Raw genomic sequence first — 23,896 nt, forward strand, 5'->3', positions numbered from 1 at the left:
TGTTGATCCCCCAGTGGGGGATTCAACAATGGTAATGCCAAGGAATGTCAAGGGGAGTGGTTGGATTCTCTCTTGTTGAAGATGATCATTGCCTCGCACTTGTTTAGCGCAAATGTTACTTTGTTGTCAGTGTACAAAGGTTCAAATCTAGCAAGTGATATTGCACATTGTCGCCACATTTTTCTAAAACTCCGTGGGCTGGATTTTTGTTTTGGGGTCGGGTGAATTTCTGGGTTCTGACCCCGTGTTGCATTGGCATCAAACACCCGGCAAGATTGTTGTAGGTTGGCCAATTAGTGGCCAGGAAGTGCACTCGCTGTCCAATTAAGGACAGTGAGTGGCCTCCCGAGATGGGAGGGCCAATAGGAGGCCCTCTAGCATTGACATAGCGGCAGCCCCACCGTCCGAAGTGGGAACTGCAGATGCAGGTAAGAGTGAGAGACAGACAGCACCCCATGATGGAGGCACCCTCTGAAGAGAAGTTTAAAAAATTTCACATTAAAAAGGCCACAGCTGCCAGGCTATCATCATGGAGGGGAAAACCCTCCACTACACAGCCAGCAGCCACAGCTGTGGCACAACGGCCACGGCGGGTGGTTCTCCTAGTGGAAAGCAGCGGTAGTCTGCCACCAGGAAGCTGCCTCCATCCCCTGGCTGTGCTATGGCATCAGTGAGGGGCCCGTAACCCGTAAGCCAACTGGAAAATTCAGGTCAGTTTCTGCTGAGTGGCCTTAACAGGTCATTTAATTGGTTTAATAGGCTACCCGCCGTTTGCAGGCGAGTAGTCGTCATCCCCGCTCCTCCCAGAACGAAAATGGCCCGGAGACAGGAACTTACTGGCAACCTGTCAAGCCACTCTCCAGCACCAATTGTCAGGCCTTCCCATTTCCAGTCCCACCTCCTCCGACAACTCTGCCCCATGTATGCTTCCAAGCTAACAATCTCTACTTCATCTTTCAAAAATATTAATGTAAAGCCAAAGATCTTATTAGTGCAAGTTTCATTTCCTTGTTTTCCCTTTTCTACATTTGCTTCTCCAGTTTGGAAAAAGCTCTTGTCTGAGTTGTTCAGTTAGATTAGTAGATTAGAGAGTGAGCTTGAAAGGGTTTTGTGCACATGGGTTCAAATACAGTACTCATACTTTTATGATTTTTATTCAGAGGCGGGGGTATTCTGCAGCATTACTTTTATTTTTGTGTCAAATTATTTTCCAAAACCAAAACATTATTTTCCAAATAATAATTTGTTGTGAAAACAGCAGAAGGATTACACTGGTAGGATAGACAATGTATTACATCACAATTGCCTGATAATAGCACAAGTACTTTGAAATAGTTGTTTGTCATTCATGAGTTTGCCACCTGATGTCTTAACATTGACTTTAACCACAGCTCCCATTTTCTTTTGGATAGCAGATGCCAGCAATGTAGCCTGAGTGGTGCCCCTGCATCAGAGAATGAGGAGGGTTGGTGCTTGAGATGGGAAGTCCCTGTCAGTACATGGCTGGCAGGGTGGTCTTCACCCCTGGCATCACCAGTCTTTTTCTTCTATCATAGTCCCGGGTCACTGGAGCCTTTTCCACAATGCAAAATTTTCCATGCTTCCTTCCCCGTCTGCTATTCTGCTGTAACTATATTGCACATCCTCTGCACTTTGGATACATTTTTTATTTCTCTCATTTTTGTCACCTCTCAGACCAGTCTCACTTTGTCATTTAATCATCTCCTGGCCTCCACCTAGGTCACTATTTTTTCCTCCCTACCCCATTTTCCTTGGCTCTATCCCTCCTTATGGGCTGTTCATCTGTAACATCTCCCAGTTCTGATGAAAGGTCATCAACCCTACACTTTCCTTACCACAGCTGCTGTCTGATCTGCTGAGTGTTTCCAGCATTTTCTGTTGTATTTTGGAACAGCTGCCTGTTTTATATTCTGCCCCATTTTACTTTCCAAGAATAACAACTTCCAGTGAAGTCAATGCTCCTCTGTTATTGAGGAAGAAGATATCTATAATAATTTCAACTTTTGGAAGGAGACATTGGCCTCGATATTAACCTCACTCCCACCCCCAACCCACCTTGAGAGGTGGCTGAACTCCACGAGGTAAATAGGGCCGGGGGAGCAGAAATGCTCTCCCCGATCCAATTTTACATGCCCCTCCTCCGCTGCCACTATTCTTTCTTCCTCCAGATTTCTGGGAACCGCCCCCAAGGGTTCCCAGCTTGGTCTCCTGACCAGTAGTTTTCCCTCTTGCCCGCCAGCCAGGTTGTCACTTTGGCCAGCTGCTGGGTGGGAAATGTTAAATTTGGCAGGACTTCCACATCCTCGGCCTTGCCAGTTTCTTTGGCAATTTTCAGTCTCCCACATACCCTCCCACTTTTCCATAAATATCAGGACCATTGTATGGATGTTATGGAATGCAAAGATCTACAAAGTGTCCAGCTTTTAGAAAGCAAGAATACCTGCTTACTTGGGGGGGGGGGGGGGGAGGGAGGGGGCCGCAGGAGCTGCACTTGAAGGGAACATAGGTCAGAGACTCAACTACAACACTATAGTTTCAATTCTGCGACCTGAACTTCCTTGTGTTTCCCTGTCGGGAGGATGGGACATGGACTTACACTTGAAATGTGGCAAAGGTAAATATTATGCAAAATGGTGTAAATCACAGAACAAACAAAATCATAAACATACCATGCAAGAAAAGTAGTCAGAAGAATTTTTTGTGGATGTATTCGGTACAAATTAAGCAAACAAGAGCAATACAGTACTATCAATAGCAGTGAAACATTCTTACAAATTTTTTGGATACGATAGAATAAGTGAATATCAAATGTAAGCAAGGCATTACAGCATAGATTTAAACTGCAGGAGATTAAGATATCAGGGTAACTTGGGAAGACATAGCAGTGATTGAAAGCTGTATTGACAATGTCACACATAAAACTGATTATTTTTTATTCATTTATTTTATTTAGAGATACAGCACTGAAACAGGCCCTTCGGCCCACCGAGTCTGTGCCGACCATCAACCACACATTTATACTAATCCTACATTAATCCCATATTCCTACCACATCCCCACCTTCCCTCAATTCCCCTACCACCTACCGATACTAGGGGCAATTTATAATGGCCAATTTACCTATCAACCTGCAAGTCTTTGGCTGTGGGAGGAAACCGGAGCACCCGGAGGAAACCCACGCAGACACAGGGAGAACTTGCAAACTCCACACAGGCAGTACCCAGAATTGAACCCGGGTCACTGGAGCTGTGAGGCTGCGGTGCTAACCACTGCGCCACTGCGCCGCCCCGTGATTACAAGTTGTATTTATGCTCAGCCACTTTTAGGCATGACCACTTCTGAGAAACTCAATCTTGTGAAAAGGGTACTCAGAGTAAAAGATCAAATTGTCACAGAAAACACTCATACAGAATGGTTCAGAACTTACTGTCAAAACAATAGTAAGGCTAAGGCGCTCACAGTTATTTCGGTGCAAATCGGTGTTAAACACAAAAATCTGGAAGTTGCTGTACAAGATCTGCTGCTCCACTATTAGCTTTGCAAAAACAGCATCTCACTGTCTGATTCTCCATTCAAATGTATTCAGTGGCATGAGGTGCCTGCATCTGTATGATAGATACAAACTAAATATGTCAAAGAAAGCTACAGCTTATCCATTTCAGTCAAAGTACCCTTTAAACAGCATGATAAGTCTTCATTACTGCCAAACAACCTCTCTGGCATTGAAAATTAACTATTACAAGTGTGGAATCTCATTCTTTTTAATTATTATCTTTTTTTTCTTTCTCTCTTAATCCAATCTTTCCTTCCTTCTCTTTCTGTCCCTGATTTGATGTTGAATTCACGTTTCTAACATACACTTCCTGGTTCAGACGGCACTGTTCATTGTACAGTGCTTCAATCTGATTGGATAAGGAGATACACAATCATTTGCCCAGTTTACACAGATCTCAAATACCCTGTGAATTGTACTGTGCCATTTCAATCTCCCACTTACAGCAACTTGCCACGCAAAGTCTCATGGAAATGAAATGGGCAAGGGCAAGTCTAACGAACGATGGGTGCCAGCTAAAGTAAATCTGGCCCAACATTCTATTTCAAGGATTGTTTGTTGGGGGAAACCCAAATCAGGATTTGAAAAACAATTTACCCAGTAATACGATTTTCATAGAAGGAATAAAATTTTAAATGGAGCTTGATAGAAAAAAAGTACTTAAGAGTTCCTAAAGAATATAGATGAACTAATAGAATAAATAATTTTAAGCAATTGTTGATAGAACAGGTGGCAAGTTGCAAATTTGCTTGAACCTCAAACATAAATGAAGCAATTAAAGGGAAACATGTCAAGCTTCAAATTTGAGTATAATTTGCTAATGTAAAATAAATTTCCAAGTTAGTTGCAATCTCAAGTTTCTGGCACCTGAAATTGGATGAATCGTGTACTATGTTATGCATGCTCATTACTGCTTATGAGGTGTACAGCTTTTAATGGCTTCCTTTCTTCATTGGTTCTGCTCCAAAGTATAGCACAAGATCATTCTTACGATATATAAATACATTGATTGTGTTGACACATAAATAGATGACTTAATTGTGTAAGGTGTCATGATTCTGTAGTTTTTTTTCAGAATATGCAGTTTGCCTTTAAGGCTTGCAAGGGATCAGTATTGCTTTAAGAACCAGCAAGCCTCAGGAGTTATAGGAAGGTGCATTTTCATTGCTTTAGAAACAGCCATTTGGAAACTGTCATTCAAAGGGTGCATTCTCGTTACCATAGAAACAGCCACTGGGAGTGAGTCTCATGCGATGCATTTGTTACAATTCAGTTTTGAACTGGCTTTTAGTTGAAGACAGTTTGTTCTAACAGACACAGAGGACACAGTTGTGATGTCAGCACCTGGAAAAAGAGCTCTCAGCCACTTAAACTGAAGGAATAGGATTTTAGTCTGTTTATTATTCTAAGAAAAAGTCAAGCCAAAACAGAGATCTCTGATAATTTAAATTGAAGAAAGGGAAGTTAGACCATGACAATCTTTTATCCCTCAAAAACTCTAAAGTCAGATTGATTCTGTTGAAAGTGTTTGCAAGTTGTTAAATGTTGAAATTCGCTGGAGAAGGAAAGCAACATTCTGTGAGGACTTCGAGCAACATTCTGTGAGGACTTCGAGCAACATTCTGTGAGGACTTCGAGCAACACTGGACTGTAAATTTACAAGGACTCTAATTTTTTTATTTTAAAAATTGTTTATATCTTCATAGTGTTTAAGAATTTAGTTTTTCCAATTAAACAGTTAATTTGTTGATTTAAAGACACCTGGTTTGGTTAGCCTCATTCGGGGGTTAATAGATGGCACAATTTGGCTGGGTCTTTCTTTAATTCGGAAAGTTTTAAATGAAATATGGCGGCACAGTGGCGCAGACGTTAGCACCGCAGCCTCACAGCTCCAGGGACCCGGGTTCAATTCTGGGTACTACCTGTGCGGAGTTTGCAAGTTCTCCCTGTGACCGCGTGGGTTCTCCCCGGGTGCTCCGGTTTCCTCCCACCGCCAAAGACTTGCAGGTGATAGGTAAATTGGCCATTGTAAATTGCCCCTAGTGTAGGTAGGGAATATGGGATTACTGTAGTGTTGGTATAAATGGGTGGTTCTTGGTCAGCACAGACTTGGTGGGCCGAAGGGCTTGTTTTAGTGCTGTATCTCTAAATAAATAAATAAATATGTTAGGCGATCTGTGGAGTGACGAGATTGAATTATCAGTGCGTTTCTCCCACCACAATCAGAATCATATATTTTGACTGGGGGCTTTGACTGGAGCGGTCGGTCGTAACAAGTGATTATCCAAAGAGGAACATGACATATTTTGGAGAGTACTGAAGTTAATAGAATAGTCAACCTAAAACTTAATAAAGGCATATGCATCTGCAGCCACAGAGCTGACATTTGTTGTTGACATCATTAATAATGACAATATTACAACTGTCAGGCATGTCACATCTATGGGACAAAAAAATTAAGGATTTCTAAATGTGGTCAATCAAGTGGGTAAATTCATACCAAATTCTTAGTTTCATCTCTTAAAGCAGTGTTGGAAAAGACTACTGAATAAAGCTGCAATCATGAACTGGAAGCAAGATGGAAAACATTTGTGGTTAGATGATCCTGAAAGACTAATAAAACTTTCAATTGATTAGGGATTAGGGATTATGCTGGCAAAAATATGACAACAAGCGACAGACAACCTGTTGTTTATGCAACATTTTCATACTGGTAGTGGCAGTGGCAAGAAACAAATACATAGAGAGGATATATAAAGCATTACATTTTCTTCTGAAAGGCTTGATTAATTTGTGTATGGCCATACTGTTATTGACAAAGTGGACCACATTTGTTAATTACTCTTCCTGTAAAATTTTTGAATGATTCTTGTATTTCCAAAAGACAATGATAGTCAGGCTACAGAGAAATGATTCAAAATTATTACGTACACCGCTTACGAAAAAGCTAATGGAAGTGCTGATGAGAATAGTCAAGCATGGCTATGATGGCTATGTCACTATCTCACCAGAATATGAAGTTGATCAATACTGATAGAGAAAAAAAGTGACCTTTGAGATGAAAAATAACCTCCCTGCAGATGGTCATAAATAAAGGAAGAGGCTGTCTTGAAATTCAAGCATACTGGAATTGTAGTATGGAATAGTATAGAGAGAAAGTAAGATGATAACTCCATTAAGCTTACACAAAAAAAACTACCAAAGATTCATGAATCAAATGGGCACTGTAAAAAGTTAACATGATGCCATTTATTGCTCATGTGATAACAACTTGCTCATCTTGCTTAAATTATAGACGGAACCAATAAGCAGAACCACTGAAACCTCACACAGTACCACATTGACCATACTAGAAATTCAGAAGGAATTTATTCATATGGCATGAGAATCTATGATTAAGAAGATCTAGTCACAAGATTAAAGACTTACAAAGGTTAATTTTTGCTTTTAATAACCAGAGCAATCAAAATTATTTGATCCTTTAAAGACATGCTTATAGTTAAGTTATAGTTACAGTTTCTAAATATAGTTGTATTGATCATTCTTCGTTTCAGGAAAGGTAAGTTGATTGCATTACATGGTCACTAAGAATGGACACAAATAAAAAATAATATGGAACTATTTGGTTATATATGCATGCAATTTTTTGGCAGAAAGATGCAAGATGTGATAATAGAGTATAAACATTTATAGAGGTTCCCTTACTTCATTAAAATGTCAATGCTTAATATTGGTTTGATTACAAAATGTAGGGTCTATTTATGCAAAAACTACAGTGTCAGCTTGTTATTATACTATACAATAAATCCATAATCAAGTCAGGAATTTATACTTTGTTTTTTCCTTTGTTATCTCTTGCCCCACCCCCACCTCACTTGCTTATAACCTGTGACTTTTCTAATATTTGTCAGTTCCGAAGAAGGGTCACTGACCCGAAACGTTAACTCTGCTTCTCTTTTCACAGATGCTGCCAGACCTGCTGAGTGGTTCCAGCATTTATTGTTTTTATTTCAAGAATTTATACTACAGCTTTAACCGCTATTACAATTGTAGCCTTCGAGACATTGGCCAGAATTTTACGGTGGATGGACGGGAGCCGGACTCTGACGTGAAAGTCGGTGGTGAACCCGCTTCTACCTAGCCTGGGGATCCTTCCCGTATTTTACGGATCCCCAGGCTTTAATTGTCCCGAGGCGGGACTTCCACCCACTGGAGGGAGGAGGTCCCGCCTCAGTGAGCTACTGGCCAATCAACAGGCCGGCAGCTCTTAGTCCCAGCAGCACCACCGGGAGCGGTGGCCACTGCTGGGACTGCAGCCCAGCTGACGCCAGGGATCCAGGAGGGAAGATAAGTAGGGGCATGCCTCACCAGGGGGATTGGTCCTTCCCTGGTGAGGCTGGAGTGGTCGTTTGGGGGAAGGGGGTGTCTTGGGTCCTGGGGGTGGGTGGGGAGGCGGGGGCGGACCTCAATTGGGCACCCTGTGCCCGAATGCCATGCTCACCCCCACCATCAGCTATTGCTGGGCGGCCTTTCATGTCGCCAGCACACCTACTTGCCACGGATAAAATACCCGTGAAGGTGGGCGAGGGCCCTTAAGTGGCCGTTAAGTGGCCACTTAAGGGTCTTGATTGGCCTCGGGCGGGCGGGCCGTTTCCCACCGCCTCCCACCCCCACCCCCCCGCCTGACCACCGTAAACTTGTCCGGAGGTGGAAACAGGGCGGGTAGGCCTCCCGGAGCCTGCCACTCAATTTTACGCCGCCCCCAGGCCACCATCCGACCCACTGGGGCGACGTAAAATTCCGGCCATTACCTTGAAAACAATTACGACAACTTTAACTGCTATTACACTTGTAGTGTTAATGCAGCCTTAGAGACATTTTCTTGAAAACAATCAGAATTATCATTTCTGATCATAAGTGCCCTAGTCATGAAGTTAAAGATGAAGTTTTTTTAAGCAGCAACAGAACTGCTGTACATGATGCAGTTTTAAAATTTGGTGGGGTTTTTTCTATTTACTTTTAGATTACAAAGGACCATAACATGTTCTAAATTATTTCAACCCATCACCAGCCTTGATACCATGACTATTTCTATACTGTCCAACTGGCTATTCAACATCAAATTGTGGATAAACCAGAACTTCTACAGTTTAACAGTAACAAGACTGAATCCATCCTGATCATTTGCCACAATGAACTCTACACTCTAACTCCATGGATTCATATATTAATATAATCAAAGTGGTTAAGATTAATAATTTTCAAGGTCCAAAGCACTGATTTATTAAAAACTGACTGTACACCAACAAAACTGTTTCCTGGCTTAATACTTAACATACACTGACAGTTATTTACTGGTAATTAACTGTAGGTTATCACTCAATACATTTACATTGATTACGTCAAAATTATCAACTTGTAATAACTGCCAGAAATGCAAAGGCTGTCAATATCTGCTATGACATTTGCCACTAGCAGGAAAAATAGAATGAAAGTGCGATATGCATAATTCAGATTGTAAAAGTTAAACATGTGGAAGTAATTCTAAAGCTTTAATAATCACTATCTCAGGCAGTTGTAAACCAGTTAACCATCACTCTCACTGGAATGGTCGTGTATTGAATTACTAGAAGAAATTCATAAAGAAATATATTCTACACTTTTCAATTTTTTAATAAATTTTGTTTCCAAAATGTAAAAAAAAGAACTATTGTATCTTCAGTTTCTGAATTCCATGGTCAGTAGCTCCAGAGCATGTACAGCGCATTACATAAGCAAGCAATGATCGATTCAACAAACACAATATTTCATGTGGAAACTTTCTACTATTTGCAATAGAAATTACATACATTAGCAAACCAATGAAATTATTTTGACTTTTAATAGCTCCATTTTCATAGGAACATAGGAGCAGGAGTTGGCCATTCAGCCCATCGAGCCTGCTCCGCCATTCAATACGATCATGGCTGATCATCCACTTCAATGCCTTTCTCATGCTACAAACATATATCTCCAGAAGTCTAGTTTCTGACAGGGTAGAATGGTGTTACCAAAAAGTCAATAATACACTTGTGCAAAATTTAGAAGGGGTACAATTTTTTTTTACCAAACTCCATAATATTTGCTGTTATCTAATTTTACAGATTTCAGAAAGCACCTCGCTGTCTTTCAAAATGGTTTGCAAATATTCACTTTACAAATATTCAGATAATGCCTTTTAAACTTTTGGGTGGTAGCGTTAACATAATACTATTACATGTGTGGAACTTGCACTTCCAAGGTATGAGCTTAGATAAATAAGTAACTTAAATCTTAAATGTTTACTAATCATTACATCGACAAGTCAAAAATGGCACTAAACCTTGATGGAGGAACAATGTAACTTTTGAAATACCAATTAAAAATGTACAGAAGCAACAGTCCTTGGATATGTAAAAAAAGCAAGAAAGATACATAAATCAAAAGTTTTATAATGTAATTTGCGAAGCACATAAAAAAACAAGCACATAGCAAGACAGGCACTGAAACTGGCAAACAGCATGAGCATATTCTGAACTAAAACTAACACTAAATACGATTAGCACATGCATGCTTACAGTCAAATAGAACATTTCTTGCAACAATTGTAAATCAATGCTATTTTGAAGTTCAACAGCAAGTGAAAGTCTCATTCTGAACAAACTCCCTATGTACTCATGAACAAAACTCTTTCATTATTCACAACTGCTGATTTGATCAGCATCAATCATTTTAATGAAAACATGTTCAAATTAAACAATTCTATACAGTAAGCATACAAAAACTTCAATCTTCCTTCTCTTTAATATCTCATCCAATATTTCATAGTCTTGCATGTTGACGGCAAAAAAGGAGAATGTCCCCGTGGAAACAATCCAGGAAAAGCACATACTTTCGATAATAACCTGACCAATATTTCCACATCACAACAAGAAATGCATCCAACTGTTCTTACCTGCAATTTGGAGGAGGATCCAGTGTGATCTCTGCAAGTTCTTTCTGAATCCTACAGGGAGGCACACAAGAAAATCTGTTCAATATGAATATTGTTGCCAATTCTACTTTAGCAGACCAATGAACATAGATTTTCAAGTAGTAGTTCTATCATTTTTTGCATAAGACATATAACATTTTGTTTAGTCAAAAGAATCTAAACGGCACATGTGTGGTATATGCAAGCATTTATACAAAAATAAAACATAATATTGTACATCTACTCCCTTGATATTTGTTGCAATCAGTAGGGTTATTGTCAAGCTCTTCTGCAGCACAAATGAAGATTTGTGGCGTAGAACCTTACAATAATTTAGAAACTGTAAAATTGGAAAGTTAGAGATGTTATATTGCAAATTTCAGTTTAAATTTCAGTTAAAGGAAGAACAATTCAGCTGTTCTTTTTTAAGGTGAAGGCTCATTGAGACTCCCAAAGAGAATGAAAACAGCACAACAACATGCTATTTCAATATATTCAAGTTCAGCATGCAAAATTGGCAAAGAAAGCACATCAGAACCTCACATACCCAAGTCTCGATGTGATCCAAAGCGAAAATAGCCAGAATTAGGAAATAAACTAGAGTGATAAGAGCAGAGGGAAGAGTGGTCAACACAATTATGATACCTAAAGGCCTGTCAGAAATCTGTTGAAAATCCAATTGTTTAAATGCATATATTCTTTCATTTAAACAATAGTGACAGATTAAGGACAGCCTCTATATCTGATGTGCGTGAATGGGTGACTTCTTCTTGGAAATCTGTATCCCCAGTTATCTGTGTTGGGGATTTATCAAGACTGGACCTCCAGAAAAAAAACACCAGATATACCTGAATCTAACTTTGAATCCTGTAAAAATTAATCTTCAAAAGAAACATTGATAGTTCCAATCAAAGGTAATTATATTGATGAGAGTTCTGCTGAGAGTTGTTTTAGTCGGATGAAAGATTCACTAGCTTTGTCACAGGCAACTGACTGTTCCTCAATACGCCAAGACACTGGGCTGTTAGTGTCACTGCTGGAGCACTGCTTTCCTTCCCCCATTATCTCCTCTTTTCTTCCGTTCTCTCCCAAATGTGGGGACTCATACCGCGACCAACAGTCCTGCAGTACTCTCAACTTCTCCTTGTGGCCATTCCTCATCTCTGAGCCTAGATAGCAAATGTAGTGTGTTCTTCATTTGAAGCCACCTTACATGCTTGCTGTAGCATGCACAGTGTGTCAATAATAAAAGTTCAGTTTACAGCAGCAATCCAGAAGGTAGTGCCGTGTGTTTCTTTCAGAGATTTACAATAGCAGATCTACAATTTGAGATCTTACAGCAATGGATCATAGGATATTCAATTTTAGGAGTTGCAAATCCTGCCAATCCTGATCTTAAACCAATGTCCCCATCTGCACCTTTTCCAGCAGAGATCTCTGGATAATGAGAATAGACTCTGGCAATGTTTCCCTTCCCTAGCCTACAGATACTAAGGCCAAGTGTAGAATTTAGATCAAATAACTTAGCTCAGGTCTGCGATTACCCTGGGATATTTCTCATCTGCATGGCGCTGTATTACATCATATGGGGTTGTCATGCTAGACCCCCACCAGCCAAGAATGAGGTACACTAATTTTGTCATTAACATTGATTTTAAAATGTTGCTGAAGCAAGGAAATGACTTGTTAAGCAGATCAGCCATGGCTGGAAAAGACATTTGCATACTAACAGACGGTGATTGGAAGGACAAAGGACCATTCCCTGACACATTCAACCCACAATCGACCTTGATCACCAGGTATTGTGTGTAAGAGGAGCATTCCAGAGACTGCTAAGGTGATACAATCCAGGACTGGTTAGACCAGCTGTGCAGATGACTAACAGGCTGTTCCAGGGTCTTTTGTACTAACAACAGAGAGTCTGAACTCAGAAAAGACTCTTTGCTCCTGGACTGAGACGATCTCTCCTGTCTGCTCCCATCTCTTCCTCACAAGCCTCTGAATCCACTGAAGACATATGAACCCAAGAGTGAAAAGCCTCCTACAGGAAACAAGGTTTAAGAAGAATACTGGGCCCCAACAAAATACAAAATCCACCTACAATCAAGGACTCTACAGTGAGCACGAAGAACCGTAACAAAGACTCTTCAGATATTGCCTCAAACTTTCCCACTTTATTTTTCTTCTGCTCTTTTCTGTCTCTATTTGCATGTGTGTATTGCGTATGCACGCTAGCGTGGGCACATTGTGTATCCATAGGCGTCAACCAAATTAAAGTTTAAGTTCAAGTTTAATAAATTTCAACTTTTCTTCTTTAAACCTAAGAAAACCTGTTTGTCCTGGTTTCTTTGCCTTATAATTGGAAAGCGATGAACAAGGATTCACCAAGGGGGAGCTAAAAACACAGTGTTTTAAAAATTAAACTCTGTTACGGTAAGACCAGGTGAAGGCAGAGAGGGACCCCTAAACCCCTTTCTCACCTGGTTGTAACAGGATTCATTAAATCATTGAGACAATACTTTTTATATTATAACTGGTAACATCAGGACTGATGCGAGTAATAATGTAGGTAAATTACAGAGGTTTAAAGTCAGAGAGTCATCTGCAGCATAGAAGGAGGCCATTTAGCCCATCAGGTCCATGCCAGCTCTTCATGGAGGAACCCAATCAGTTCCACTCCCCCGCCCAATCCCTGTAGCCTGCAGGTGTATTTCCATCAAGTGCCCATCCAATGTCCTTTTGAAATCATTGACTGTCTCCCCATCCACCACCTTCGTGGGCAGCAGGTTCCAGATCATTACTACTCACTGCTTAAAAAAGTTCTTCCTCATATTTCCCCCACATCTCTTACACAAAACTTTCAGTCTGTGTCCCGTAGTCCCTGTACCATCAGTTAATGGGAACAGTTTTTCCTCGTCTAACTTATCTATGCCGGACATAATCTTGTACGCCTCGATCAAATCTCCCCTCAATCTCCTTTGCTCCAGGGAGAACAACCCCTGCTTTTCCAACATAACCTTGTAACTAAAATCCCAAAACCTAGGAACTATTCCGGTAAATCTCCTCTGCGATCTCTCAAGGACCCTCATATCCTTCCTAAAGTGTGGTGACCAGAACTGGACACAATACTCTAGTTATGGCCTAACCAGTGCTTTGTAAAGGTTCAGCATAACTTCCCTGCTTTTGTCCTCTATGCCTCTATTTATGAAGCCCAAGATCACACATGCTTTGCTAGCCACTCTCTCAATATGTCCTGCCACCTTCAAAGATTGATGCACATGCATTCCCAGGTCCCTTTGTTCCTGGACACTATTTAGAACTGTGTCATTATGTATATATCGCCTCACCCTATAAGAATATGAACTATGTTCCAATCAATTTATCCATGCACATGTATCAATCAAGTGTATTCTGAAATCTTCCTGCCATATTTTTATACACCATATTTTTATATTATCATGGTTCTGTAGTATTTTTTTCGGAATATGTGGTTTGCCTTTAAGGCTGCAAGGGATCAGTATTGCTTTAAGAGCCGGCAAGCCTTAGGAGTTATAGGAAGGTGCATTTTCGTTGCCTTAGAAACAGCCATTTGGAGACTGCGATTCAAAGGGTGCATTCTCCTTACCATAGATATAGCCACTGGGAGTGAGCCTGATGCAATACATTTGTTACAATTCAGTTTTGAACTGGCAGTTGAAGACAGTTTGTCCTAACAGACAGACACAGACAGAAGACACAGAGGACACAGCTGTGGTGTCAGCACTGAAAAAGAGCTCTCAACCATGTAAACTGAAGGAAATAGGATTTTTCCGAAGAAGGGTCACTGACCCGAAACATTAACTGCTTCTCTTTCCACAGATGCTGCCAGACCTGCTGAGTGAATCCAGCATTTCTTGTGTTTGTGTTTGAAATAGGATTTTTGTCTGTTTAATTATTATGTCTCAAAATTCTAAAACATCAAGCCAAAACACAGATCTCTGGTAATTTAAATTGAAGAAAGGGAAGTTAGACTGTAACAATCTTTTATCCCTCAAAAACTAAAGTCATATTGCAAGTTAATTGTTGAAATTCATCGCCGAAGAAGGAAGCATCACCTACTACTGAAGTTAGACTACGGACTGTTCTGCGTGGAAAAACTTTCTCCCCATCGGACGGCTGCGAGGACTTCAAACAACATTCTGGGAGGACTTCGAACAAAGTTGGACTGTAAATCTGCAAGGCCTCAAATTTTTCTATTTTTAAATGTTCATAGTGTTTAAGAATTTAGTTCTTCTAATTAAAGAGTTAATGTGTTGATTTAAAGACACCTGGTTTTGGTAGCCTCATTCGGGGATTAATAGATGGTACAATTTGGCTGGGTCTTTCGTTAATTTGGAAAGTTTTAAATGATATGTTAGCCGATCTGTGGAATGACGGGATTGAATTAATAGTGCATTGGTCCCACCACAATCAGAATCGTTTATTTTGATTGGGGGCTTTGACAGGAGTGGTCAGTCATAACAATATACATTGTTATACTTGTTGTACAACCTAGTTGCTATATGAACTAGCTTCTAGTTTTGAATTAGTTTTGAGATTATGTAACTTTTGTCATGGTTGAAAACATTATGCGCCCTTAATAATTTCATTTAAAAAAAAATGAGATGTGAAGACCTTTTCCTGGAAACCACATGATCTGCTCACATTTCGGACTCCTGGAAATCATGTGGTCTCAGCTTGTAGTGATAAGCATGTGACCCCTTATCTCTAGAGAACAAAGGGGCCATTTAATGGATAGCACTAACCTAGGTGTCTGTCACTTGAAGAAACCAATGAGAAAGCGATCATACGCACCTGAGACCAATCAAAAGAACTGGGAGGGTCATTTGGTTAGGGGTGTAAACCTCCAAGAAAGGGTTACAAAACTGTGCCCGGTAGCCTTTGGCACACAGCTTTACTGAAGAAAGAAAAAGAAAGAAGAAGAGGCCAGAACTAGCAACGATCTGTGTCTAAGCGCCCAGAGAGTAAAGGCCGTGCGTGACTTGTAATCTATCACCTGGCTGTTAAGTATAATTTTATTACTTAATAAATCCTCTTAATTTGTTGCACTGTAACTGTTTTGTCTTGTCCAAGAACCCGAATAAGGTTCAGAACCACCCAGAACCTTTACAAATTGGCACACCAGATGGGACATGACTCTGCAGACAATTAGTTTGTAACAAATTGGACTTCGGGAGTGGCTGCCTGCTCAACACCCACACCGGGGAAACCCTTCAGGGGAGTGTAGTTTTTTCACGCTGATAGTTCTCGACTTTTAGGGTCTAATAAATGATGGCTGCAAAAAGAATAGTCGCAGTGTATAAAGACAAGGTCAATAAAGTGTACATGGAAGCGGTAAAAAAGTTATTGACACAGTGGCGCAGTGGTTAGCACCGCAGCCGCACAGCCCCAGTGACCCGGGTTCAAATCTGGGTACTGCCTGTGTGGAGTTTGCAAGTTCTCCCTGTGTCTGCGTGGGTTTTCTCCGGGTGCTCCAGTTTCCTCCCACAGCCAAAAGACTTGCAGGTTGGTAGGTAAATTGGCCATTATAAATTGCCCCTAGTATAGGTAGATGATAGGGAAATATAAGTACAGGTGGGGATGTGGTAGGAATATGGGATGAGTGTAAGATTAGTATAAATGGATGGTTGATGGTCGGCACAGACTCGGTGGGCCGAAGGGCCTGTTTCAGTGCTGTATCTCTAAATAAAAAATAAATAGAATGTCTGTTTAAGGGGGATAGAGCACTCTTTGAAGAAGTAGTTAACTTTATCCAGGAATGAGTAAGTCAAAAGAAAATTAAGCCAGACAAAGCAACTAAGTTAGTAGCCTAAACAGCCTTTTATTGTGCCCAGAGAGATGATGAGCACAGCAGAAAAAACAGCAGGAAGAAATTGAGAATTTAAAAGGCAGGTCCGTGTCTTAGAAATGGTGATGGAACAGTCTTCCGCTCCCATACAACAACAGAACATGACTGCTCTACAGGCAGGGAGTGCTATACAAGAAGCGCAAGAGCTGAAACAGAGCCTGAAATATGTCTGAAAGAGAATGAAAAACTTAAGCAGGGCCTGGAAGATTTCAGCGAAGCCCTCTGATAAGCACTTAAGCAACCCCAGAGAGAGAAGGACCACACTCAGTGTAAAGTGAAAATTTCAGAACTTAAAATAGATTTGGTAGGCAACTGGCAGATGCTAGCACCATCGCGGCAGTGGCAGCCAGACAAGATGGGCTGCTGAGTGGACAGTTCAAAATGTGAGAAAAAACTTCGGAGTTGAAATCATCACTTAGGCCGATAATAAAAGCTGTCAGCTTCTGTTTGAGGAAATGCTTTTAAGATTGCGCAGCAGGGAAAAAGACAGGAAAGGAAATAAGTTAAAAGACAAACTTAAAGTTGGAACCATCACTGGGACTGCTGGCCAGCTTCCGTGCCAAGGGAAATTAAACAAGAAGTCTTTTGTTGTGAGAATGTTGGAGGTTTTATTTAACTGTGAAAGCTGACTTTTCTTTAGTTTTGTTCCTTATCTATAATTTTATTACAGTCATTTGAAAAGGCGCCTGAAGAAAGAACAAGACAAGTGATGTAATTTATCTCTCTTTTTAAAAAAAAAGCACGTGCTAATTCTGTTGTGTGTGTAGTTAATAAGTATTGGTCTGAATTAAGTTTAAATTATCAAGGTTAACTAACCTGTTAAGTTGGGAAAACTGAAATTTAATTAGTGGCTACAATGAAGTTGGAAGTTATCTTAAGGTATGAGAGAGTCTTTAATTCCAGAAAAGAAGGCTCATATTAAATGTTTATTAGTGTGAATTGAAATTTAGAAAAAAAAGGAATGTTTGGAAATAGTTGGAGTTTAATCGAAAAAGCTGTCTTCTCTGAGAATATGTATTATGAAATTTGGGCATAGCTGAAGAAAAGGTAGCAAAAGAATTGAAAAATAATTGTTAGTTCACCACAACTTTTCGATTGTTGGATGAAAATTTATATATATTGGGCATTATGAAATATTAAGTTTTTAAAACAGATATGTTTGGACAAATTAACCTATTGGGCTGTTGGCCAGGGCCAAAAGTATTCTTTGTGTTTTTTTTTAAAAAGGCAACAATGGTGCCACAAGAGATTCATCAACTTTAAAAATTTAAGAACTTAACTGCAGACATCAAATATCACAACATAATCATGATTTAGCTTAAAGGCTTTGCCTTTTTAAAGACTTTTGTCATTTGTCATCTTTTGAGACAAAGTGCACGAGAACAGGAGATGGGAAAGTTACCTCTAAACTAATTGCAAGTACTTTTGTCTCTGTTGTGAAAGCACCATTTTAAAACCACCAAGCCTGGGCATATTTATTTTTGAAATTGGAATTAATAAAGTAAATTGACAAATTTCTATTCTAAACATTTAAAGGGAAAATTTACCTGAAGTTTAAGAAGATAATCAAATTCCTAAAAAAAAGTCTATGAATATTAAGAAATAGAATTTTTGGGGAAAAATAAACTAAACACTAACAAAACATGTCAGCCCCAACAACACCGCTATTTGAAATTGGGATAATTTTGAAAAAATATGAGTACAATTTCGTAGATTACTTTTGAGTAATAAAAGGTCATCTAAAATAAAGAACAAACAAAATATGTTAATGCCTGGAATCAAATGAGAATGTTTGATTTCAGTTTTAATGAGTATTGGATAGTAAAGATTCTCCAGGGCTCAAAAATTGAATAAAATTGTTATTAATGGGACAGAAGATAAAGATAGGAAAATCACATCACCAAATAGGAATTGGGAATTAAATCTGGCTGATGAGAGAGTTTATTAAGGAATTTTGGGAACAAACATCATTAAATTAATGTAGTGCAGAGTTCCCAAGAAGTCCAGAATTTTCCAGTGAAAGTCAGGAAAGTGTTGATAGGCCTAATGGTTTAATAGCTTTCTCTTGGAGATGTTTGTGTCCTTGCCTGTGAGTTTTTTAAAAAAAAGAGAACTGCATTTGGTAGTCTGGCCATTACCCGAGGCATCGGGACCATGCAGGGGGAGATAAGCAAAGGTCTCGAGACAGATACCACCCCCCCACCCCGACCTTTTGATAAGATCACCTGAAAGTCAAGAAAGACTGTATCAGAGGAACATGTGGCTTGATATTGGGATACCTGTGTAAGTGTGAAATTGTGATCTGTTACACGTGGAGCAACTAACATGAAAAAAAATGCATGGTAAAATGCACTGAAGAATGTGTCTCAGACATACGCAGGTACCTGACAACAAAACAACATGAAATGGTTAACGTGGCCAGTGGAGTGAGAGAACACTTTAAATTATCAAGGCATTGACACATACTCCATAGAGAAACCACTTTACAATAATCAGGATAAATTAAACAAACTGGTAATGGTCAGAAGGAGTAAAATTAAAGCTCAGAGAGACAGTTTAAGGGCTGGGAAAATAAAACTGATACGTAGCAAGAACTTTCCACAAGTTGAATGCCGGTAGAGGGAGAGCTGGAGAATCTTTTAGGTCCATACATGTTTAATGTTATTGAGTAAGGTGATCTGTAGGTGGGGAGTGCCAAACCAATCGATAATATTCAGGGATCAGGATCACATTTGAAAAATTTTCACCCAGGTATAGGAAATCTTGGGAATCAGGCATAAATTGCATATTTCTCACCCCTCCCCCCAATCCTCAGGAGTGACGGAAAGGGGAAACAGGACCCATAAATGATGTTGGAAAAATTGGGCTGAATTTTATTAGGGCGCCGCGCTCCATGGCGGCGCCCTTTAAACTCAGCGCGGTGCCCGCATTCAGCGGCCACGAGCCCCCACGATATTTTGCGCGGGGGCTCATTTAAATAGAGGGGGCGGAGCAGCCGCCCCCCCGATGACATAAGAGGGCAGCCGCCCCCCCCGATGACATAAGAGGGCGGCCGCCACATCCCCAGCAAAGGCGTCCGGCACCACTGCACAGGTGCCGGCACTGTTTTTAAAGGGCTTCAGGCCCTGCAGTAACATTTTAACCTTTAAAGGTCCCGATCTCCGGGAAATGAAAATAAATTTAAATTTCAACTCTAAATCTCATCTCCCAACCCCCAATGGGTAATTTATATATTAATTGCTCTCTCCCCGCATAACAAACTTTTATTAGTATCCAGAATTATCCCCCCTGAAATTAGTTCCCTTTGACTCTCAACCTCTTCCCACCATCCCCACATCCAATTAAAATTGATTTCCCTGCTCCTCCACCCCTACCGCCCTGAAAATTATAGTGCTCCCCCTCCCCACCAGGTTCTCGCCTGGAACTCCATGTGGAATTCCGAAGGCAAGCGGAGCACGAACAGCGGCCGTAATATCAGAGTGGGTTGACCGCTACCTGCAGGTAGGTTAATTTGAATTTCATTAAGCCTCATTTTAATATGGAGATGAAGGACCCGCCGTCTGGCAGTGGGGGGGGGGCCGCACTGAGGTCCCGCCGCCGCTGGTAATATGCGGCGGGCCCATCTTGACGTCGCGAGTCAAGGCGGGCCTCTCCCCGCAGGATTTTACCAGCCCCCGTGCCGCGACTCGCGCCACGAGGGGCCATTAAAATTCATCCTATTATGTGTAAAACACCCCACGCATGGGCTAGAGGAAGACAGAATGGTAATGAACAGTAATGAGACAAAGCATCAGGGAGTAAGATCTTGCCACATCTGGAGTACTGTATACAGTATTGGTCTCCTTATTTAAGGAAGGATGTAAGTGCGTCGGAAGCAGTTCAGAGAAGGTTCACTAGACTAATACCTGGAATGGGCGGATTGTCTTATGATGAAAGGTTGGACAGGCTAGGCTTGTATCCGCTAGAGGTTAGAAGAGTAAGAGGCAACTTGATTGAAACATATCAGATTCTGAGGGGGTCTGGACAGGGTGGTTGTGGAAAGGATGTTACCTCTTGTGGGCGAATCTAGAACTAGGGGTCACTGTTTAAAAATAAGAGGGCGCCCATTTAAGACAGAGACGAGGAGAATTGTTTTCTCTCAGAGGGTCGTGAGTCATGGAACTCTCTTCCTCAAAGGTGCAGGAATATTTTTAAGGCAGGGGTAGATAGATTCTTGATAAGCAAAGGGGGTGAAAGGTTATTGGAGGTAGGTAGGAATGTGGAGTTCAGGTTACAATCAGATCAGCCATGATCTTATTAAATGGTGGAGCAGGCTCGAGGGGCCGAGTGGCCTACTCCTGCTCCTAATTTGTATGTTCGTATGTGATAACTGAAGGCGCCAAGAATGGCTTTGTGGTACCTCATATCCATGAAGTCAAGTCTGTCAGCCAGCTGTGGTATTTGAGATGTTTGATTAAGAAATTGCAGGGCTAACCAACCGTTTGGATTGGGTAACCTCAGTTATCAGATATAATTAATTGTAAAGAATCAATGCTATGAAGCATGTTATCCTCAGGTGGGGATTCTGTAACAATGTGAACTATGTCCCGATCAATTTATCTGTGCACATGTATCAATCCAGTGTATTTTGAAATCTTCCTGCCATATTTTTTATACACCATATTTTATATACATTATTATACATCCTAGTTGCTATAAGAAGTAGCTTCTAGTTTTATATTAGTTTCGAGATTATGTAACTTTTGTCATGGTTGAAAATATTATGCGCCCTTAATAATTTCATTTATAAAACAATATCAAATGTGAAGACCTTTTCCTGGACATGATCCCCTCACAGTTCAGATTCTGGAAATCATGTGGTCTCCTCAGTTTGCGGTGATAAGCAGAATTCCTGGAAATCACACGATCCTAATTCCTGTAAAATGTGTGACTCCCTATCTCTAGAGAACAAAGCAGCCATTTAATGGATGGTGCTGCCCTAGCTGTCTGTCAGTTTAAGAAAGCAATGAGAAAGCGAACACACTCACCTGAGACCAATCAAAAGAACTGGGGAGGGCAGTTTGGTTAGGGGTGTAAACCTCCAAGAAAGGGTTAAAAGATAATGCCCAATATTTTGTCAGATTCCTCTTCCTTAGTAAGCAGCGCTACAAAGTACTCTTAAGTATTCTAGCCTTGCCCTGCGCCTCTAAGCATATATTACCCTCTTCGTCCCTAACAGGCCCCATTCCACCTCTTACTACCGCTTACTATTTACATGCCGGTAGAAGATTTTTGGGTTCCCTTTTACATTGACTGCCTATCTATTTCCATATTCTCTATTTGCCAATCTTATTTTCATCTTCATTTCCTCTCCCAACTTATTGTATTTGGTCTGGTTCTCACTTGAAGAATTCACCTGACATGCATCATACACCCTCATTTTTTTGTTTCATCATAATCTCTAACTCCCTCTTCATCCAAGGAGCTCTGTTTTTGGTTCCTCTCTCTTTCACCCTTGTTGGAACGTGCCTAGCCTGTACCTGAAGCATCTCTCCCTTAAAGATAACCATTGTTCTGTTACGGTTTTTCCTGCAAGTCTTTGGTTCCATTTTCTCCTGGCTAGATCCCTTCTCATCGCATTTAAATTAGCCCTCTTCCAATTTAGCCATGTAAATTCTGTTTGAAAAAAACTTGTACAGTATTTATTTACAGTAATATAGTGCTGCTGTGTTATAAAAAAAGTTGGAAAGTTTAATATATGCAAGTGTGAATTTGTGAGATATTACAATTGGCAGTATAAGTCAGGAGTGTGATGGAATACTCTCCATTTGCCTTGATAGGTGCAACTCCAACAACACTCAAGAAGCTCGACACCAACCAGGACAAAGCAGCCCGCTTGATTGGCACCCCATCTACAAACATTCACTCCCTCCACCACCGACACACAGTGGCAGCAGTGTGTACCATCTACAAGATGCACTGCAGCAACGCACCAAGGCTCCTTAGACAACACCTTCCAAACCCGCGACCTCTACCAACTAGAGGGACAAGGGCAGCAAATGCATGGGAACACCACCACCTGCAAGTTCCCCTCCAAGTCACACACCATCCTGACTTGGAACTATATTGCCGTTCCTTCACTGTCGCTGGGTCAAAATCCTGGAACTCCCTTCCTAGCAGCACTGTGGGTGTACCTACCCCACATGGACTGCAGTGGTTCAAGAAGGCAGCTCACAACCACCTTCTCAAGGGCAATTAGGGATGGGCAATAAATGCTGGCCTGGCCAGCGACGCCCACATCCCATGAATGAATAAAAAAAAAATAATTGTCAGCACTGTATTATGTGACTACAATATTTGTATTTGGAAAGTGGAATAAATGCAATAGCAAATTTAACATCTTCTAAGCTAATCAGAAAGAAAATAAACACCTATAAATATCTTTCCACCTTTGAAAAATGATCCATTAGCATAAATACTAGGAGAACAGCTTTTAACAAAATGGAAAAGTGCACTTACCACAATTTAGATTCATAATATTTTAGGTTGTGACGAGACATTTTCAATAAAATACACTTGCTAAATTAAGAGCTGATTTGTAAGGAAGGGCAATAGAGCCTTCAACAATGTGAAATTAATGTTTCTCTTTATTTTATCCACTTCAAAATTTATTTACATTTCATCTGACTTAAAGTACTGCTGTTTATTGTTTTCTTCAGATCTTACCATTTTTCATGTATTGTTACATTAAAATAAGATGGTTGCTGTCACTTTTAAATTGATTTGACTAACGAAAAGAACTAAGGAAGAAGCTATTTAGCCTTGGCTCAGTGGTAACACTTTCACCTCTGGGTCAGTGCATAACCTTGGCTGACACTTCAGTGATACTAAGGGTGTGTTGTCTTTCAGGTGGACATAAAAGATGTCATGGACTAATTGAAAAAGAGACCTCCTAATGTCCTAGCTAATACTGCTATTTCAACTAACCTCACTAAAACAGATTATCTAGTCATCCATCTGATTGCTATAAGTGGCATCATTTTATCTGTGCAAACTAGCTGCTGCATTTGCCTATGTTATAACAATGAACACAGTTCAAAAGTCTATCTAGCCATGACGCACTCTGAGATATCATACAGATATAAAAAGTGCTAAATATATGCATGTTCTTTTGAAAGAAAGCAATGAAAATGCAATATTATTTAGACTGTAATGGGCAGAATTTTACTCTGGATAGTAACTGGCGAATGTCTTAACCACTAGCACTAGAAACATTTTTGGCTTGGCTCCATTCCTTTGCTACCAACTCCATTCCTCTCCCTGGCAAATGTCTGAGACTAAACCAGACTGCTCTGAACCCGAGACAAGCTTCGACCACATATCTGTGCCATGATTAAGACCACCTGTTTCCACGTCGGTTACATTGCCCGACTTCGCCCCTGCCTCAGCTCATCTGCTGCTGAAA

General features: G+C 40.5%; 1 protein-coding gene across 2 annotated transcripts in view; it reads right to left on the minus strand.

Annotated features, from left to right (window-relative positions):
* Positions 1 to 23,896, minus strand: part of LOC137385171 (ubiquitin-conjugating enzyme E2 E2) — a 401,363-nt gene that overhangs the window by 369,024 nt on the left and 8,443 nt on the right. For both annotated transcript variants that reach the window (XM_068060156.1, XM_068060146.1), the window contains one exon: positions 10,548 to 10,598. In XM_068060156.1, coding sequence (XP_067916257.1) covers positions 10,548 to 10,598 — 51 coding nt within the window. The remainder of the gene's footprint in view (positions 1 to 10,547; positions 10,599 to 23,896) is intronic.

This window comes from Heterodontus francisci, chromosome 2 (assembly GCF_036365525.1).
Source record: "Heterodontus francisci isolate sHetFra1 chromosome 2, sHetFra1.hap1, whole genome shotgun sequence".
Classification (NCBI taxonomy): Eukaryota; Metazoa; Chordata; class Chondrichthyes; order Heterodontiformes; family Heterodontidae; genus Heterodontus; species Heterodontus francisci.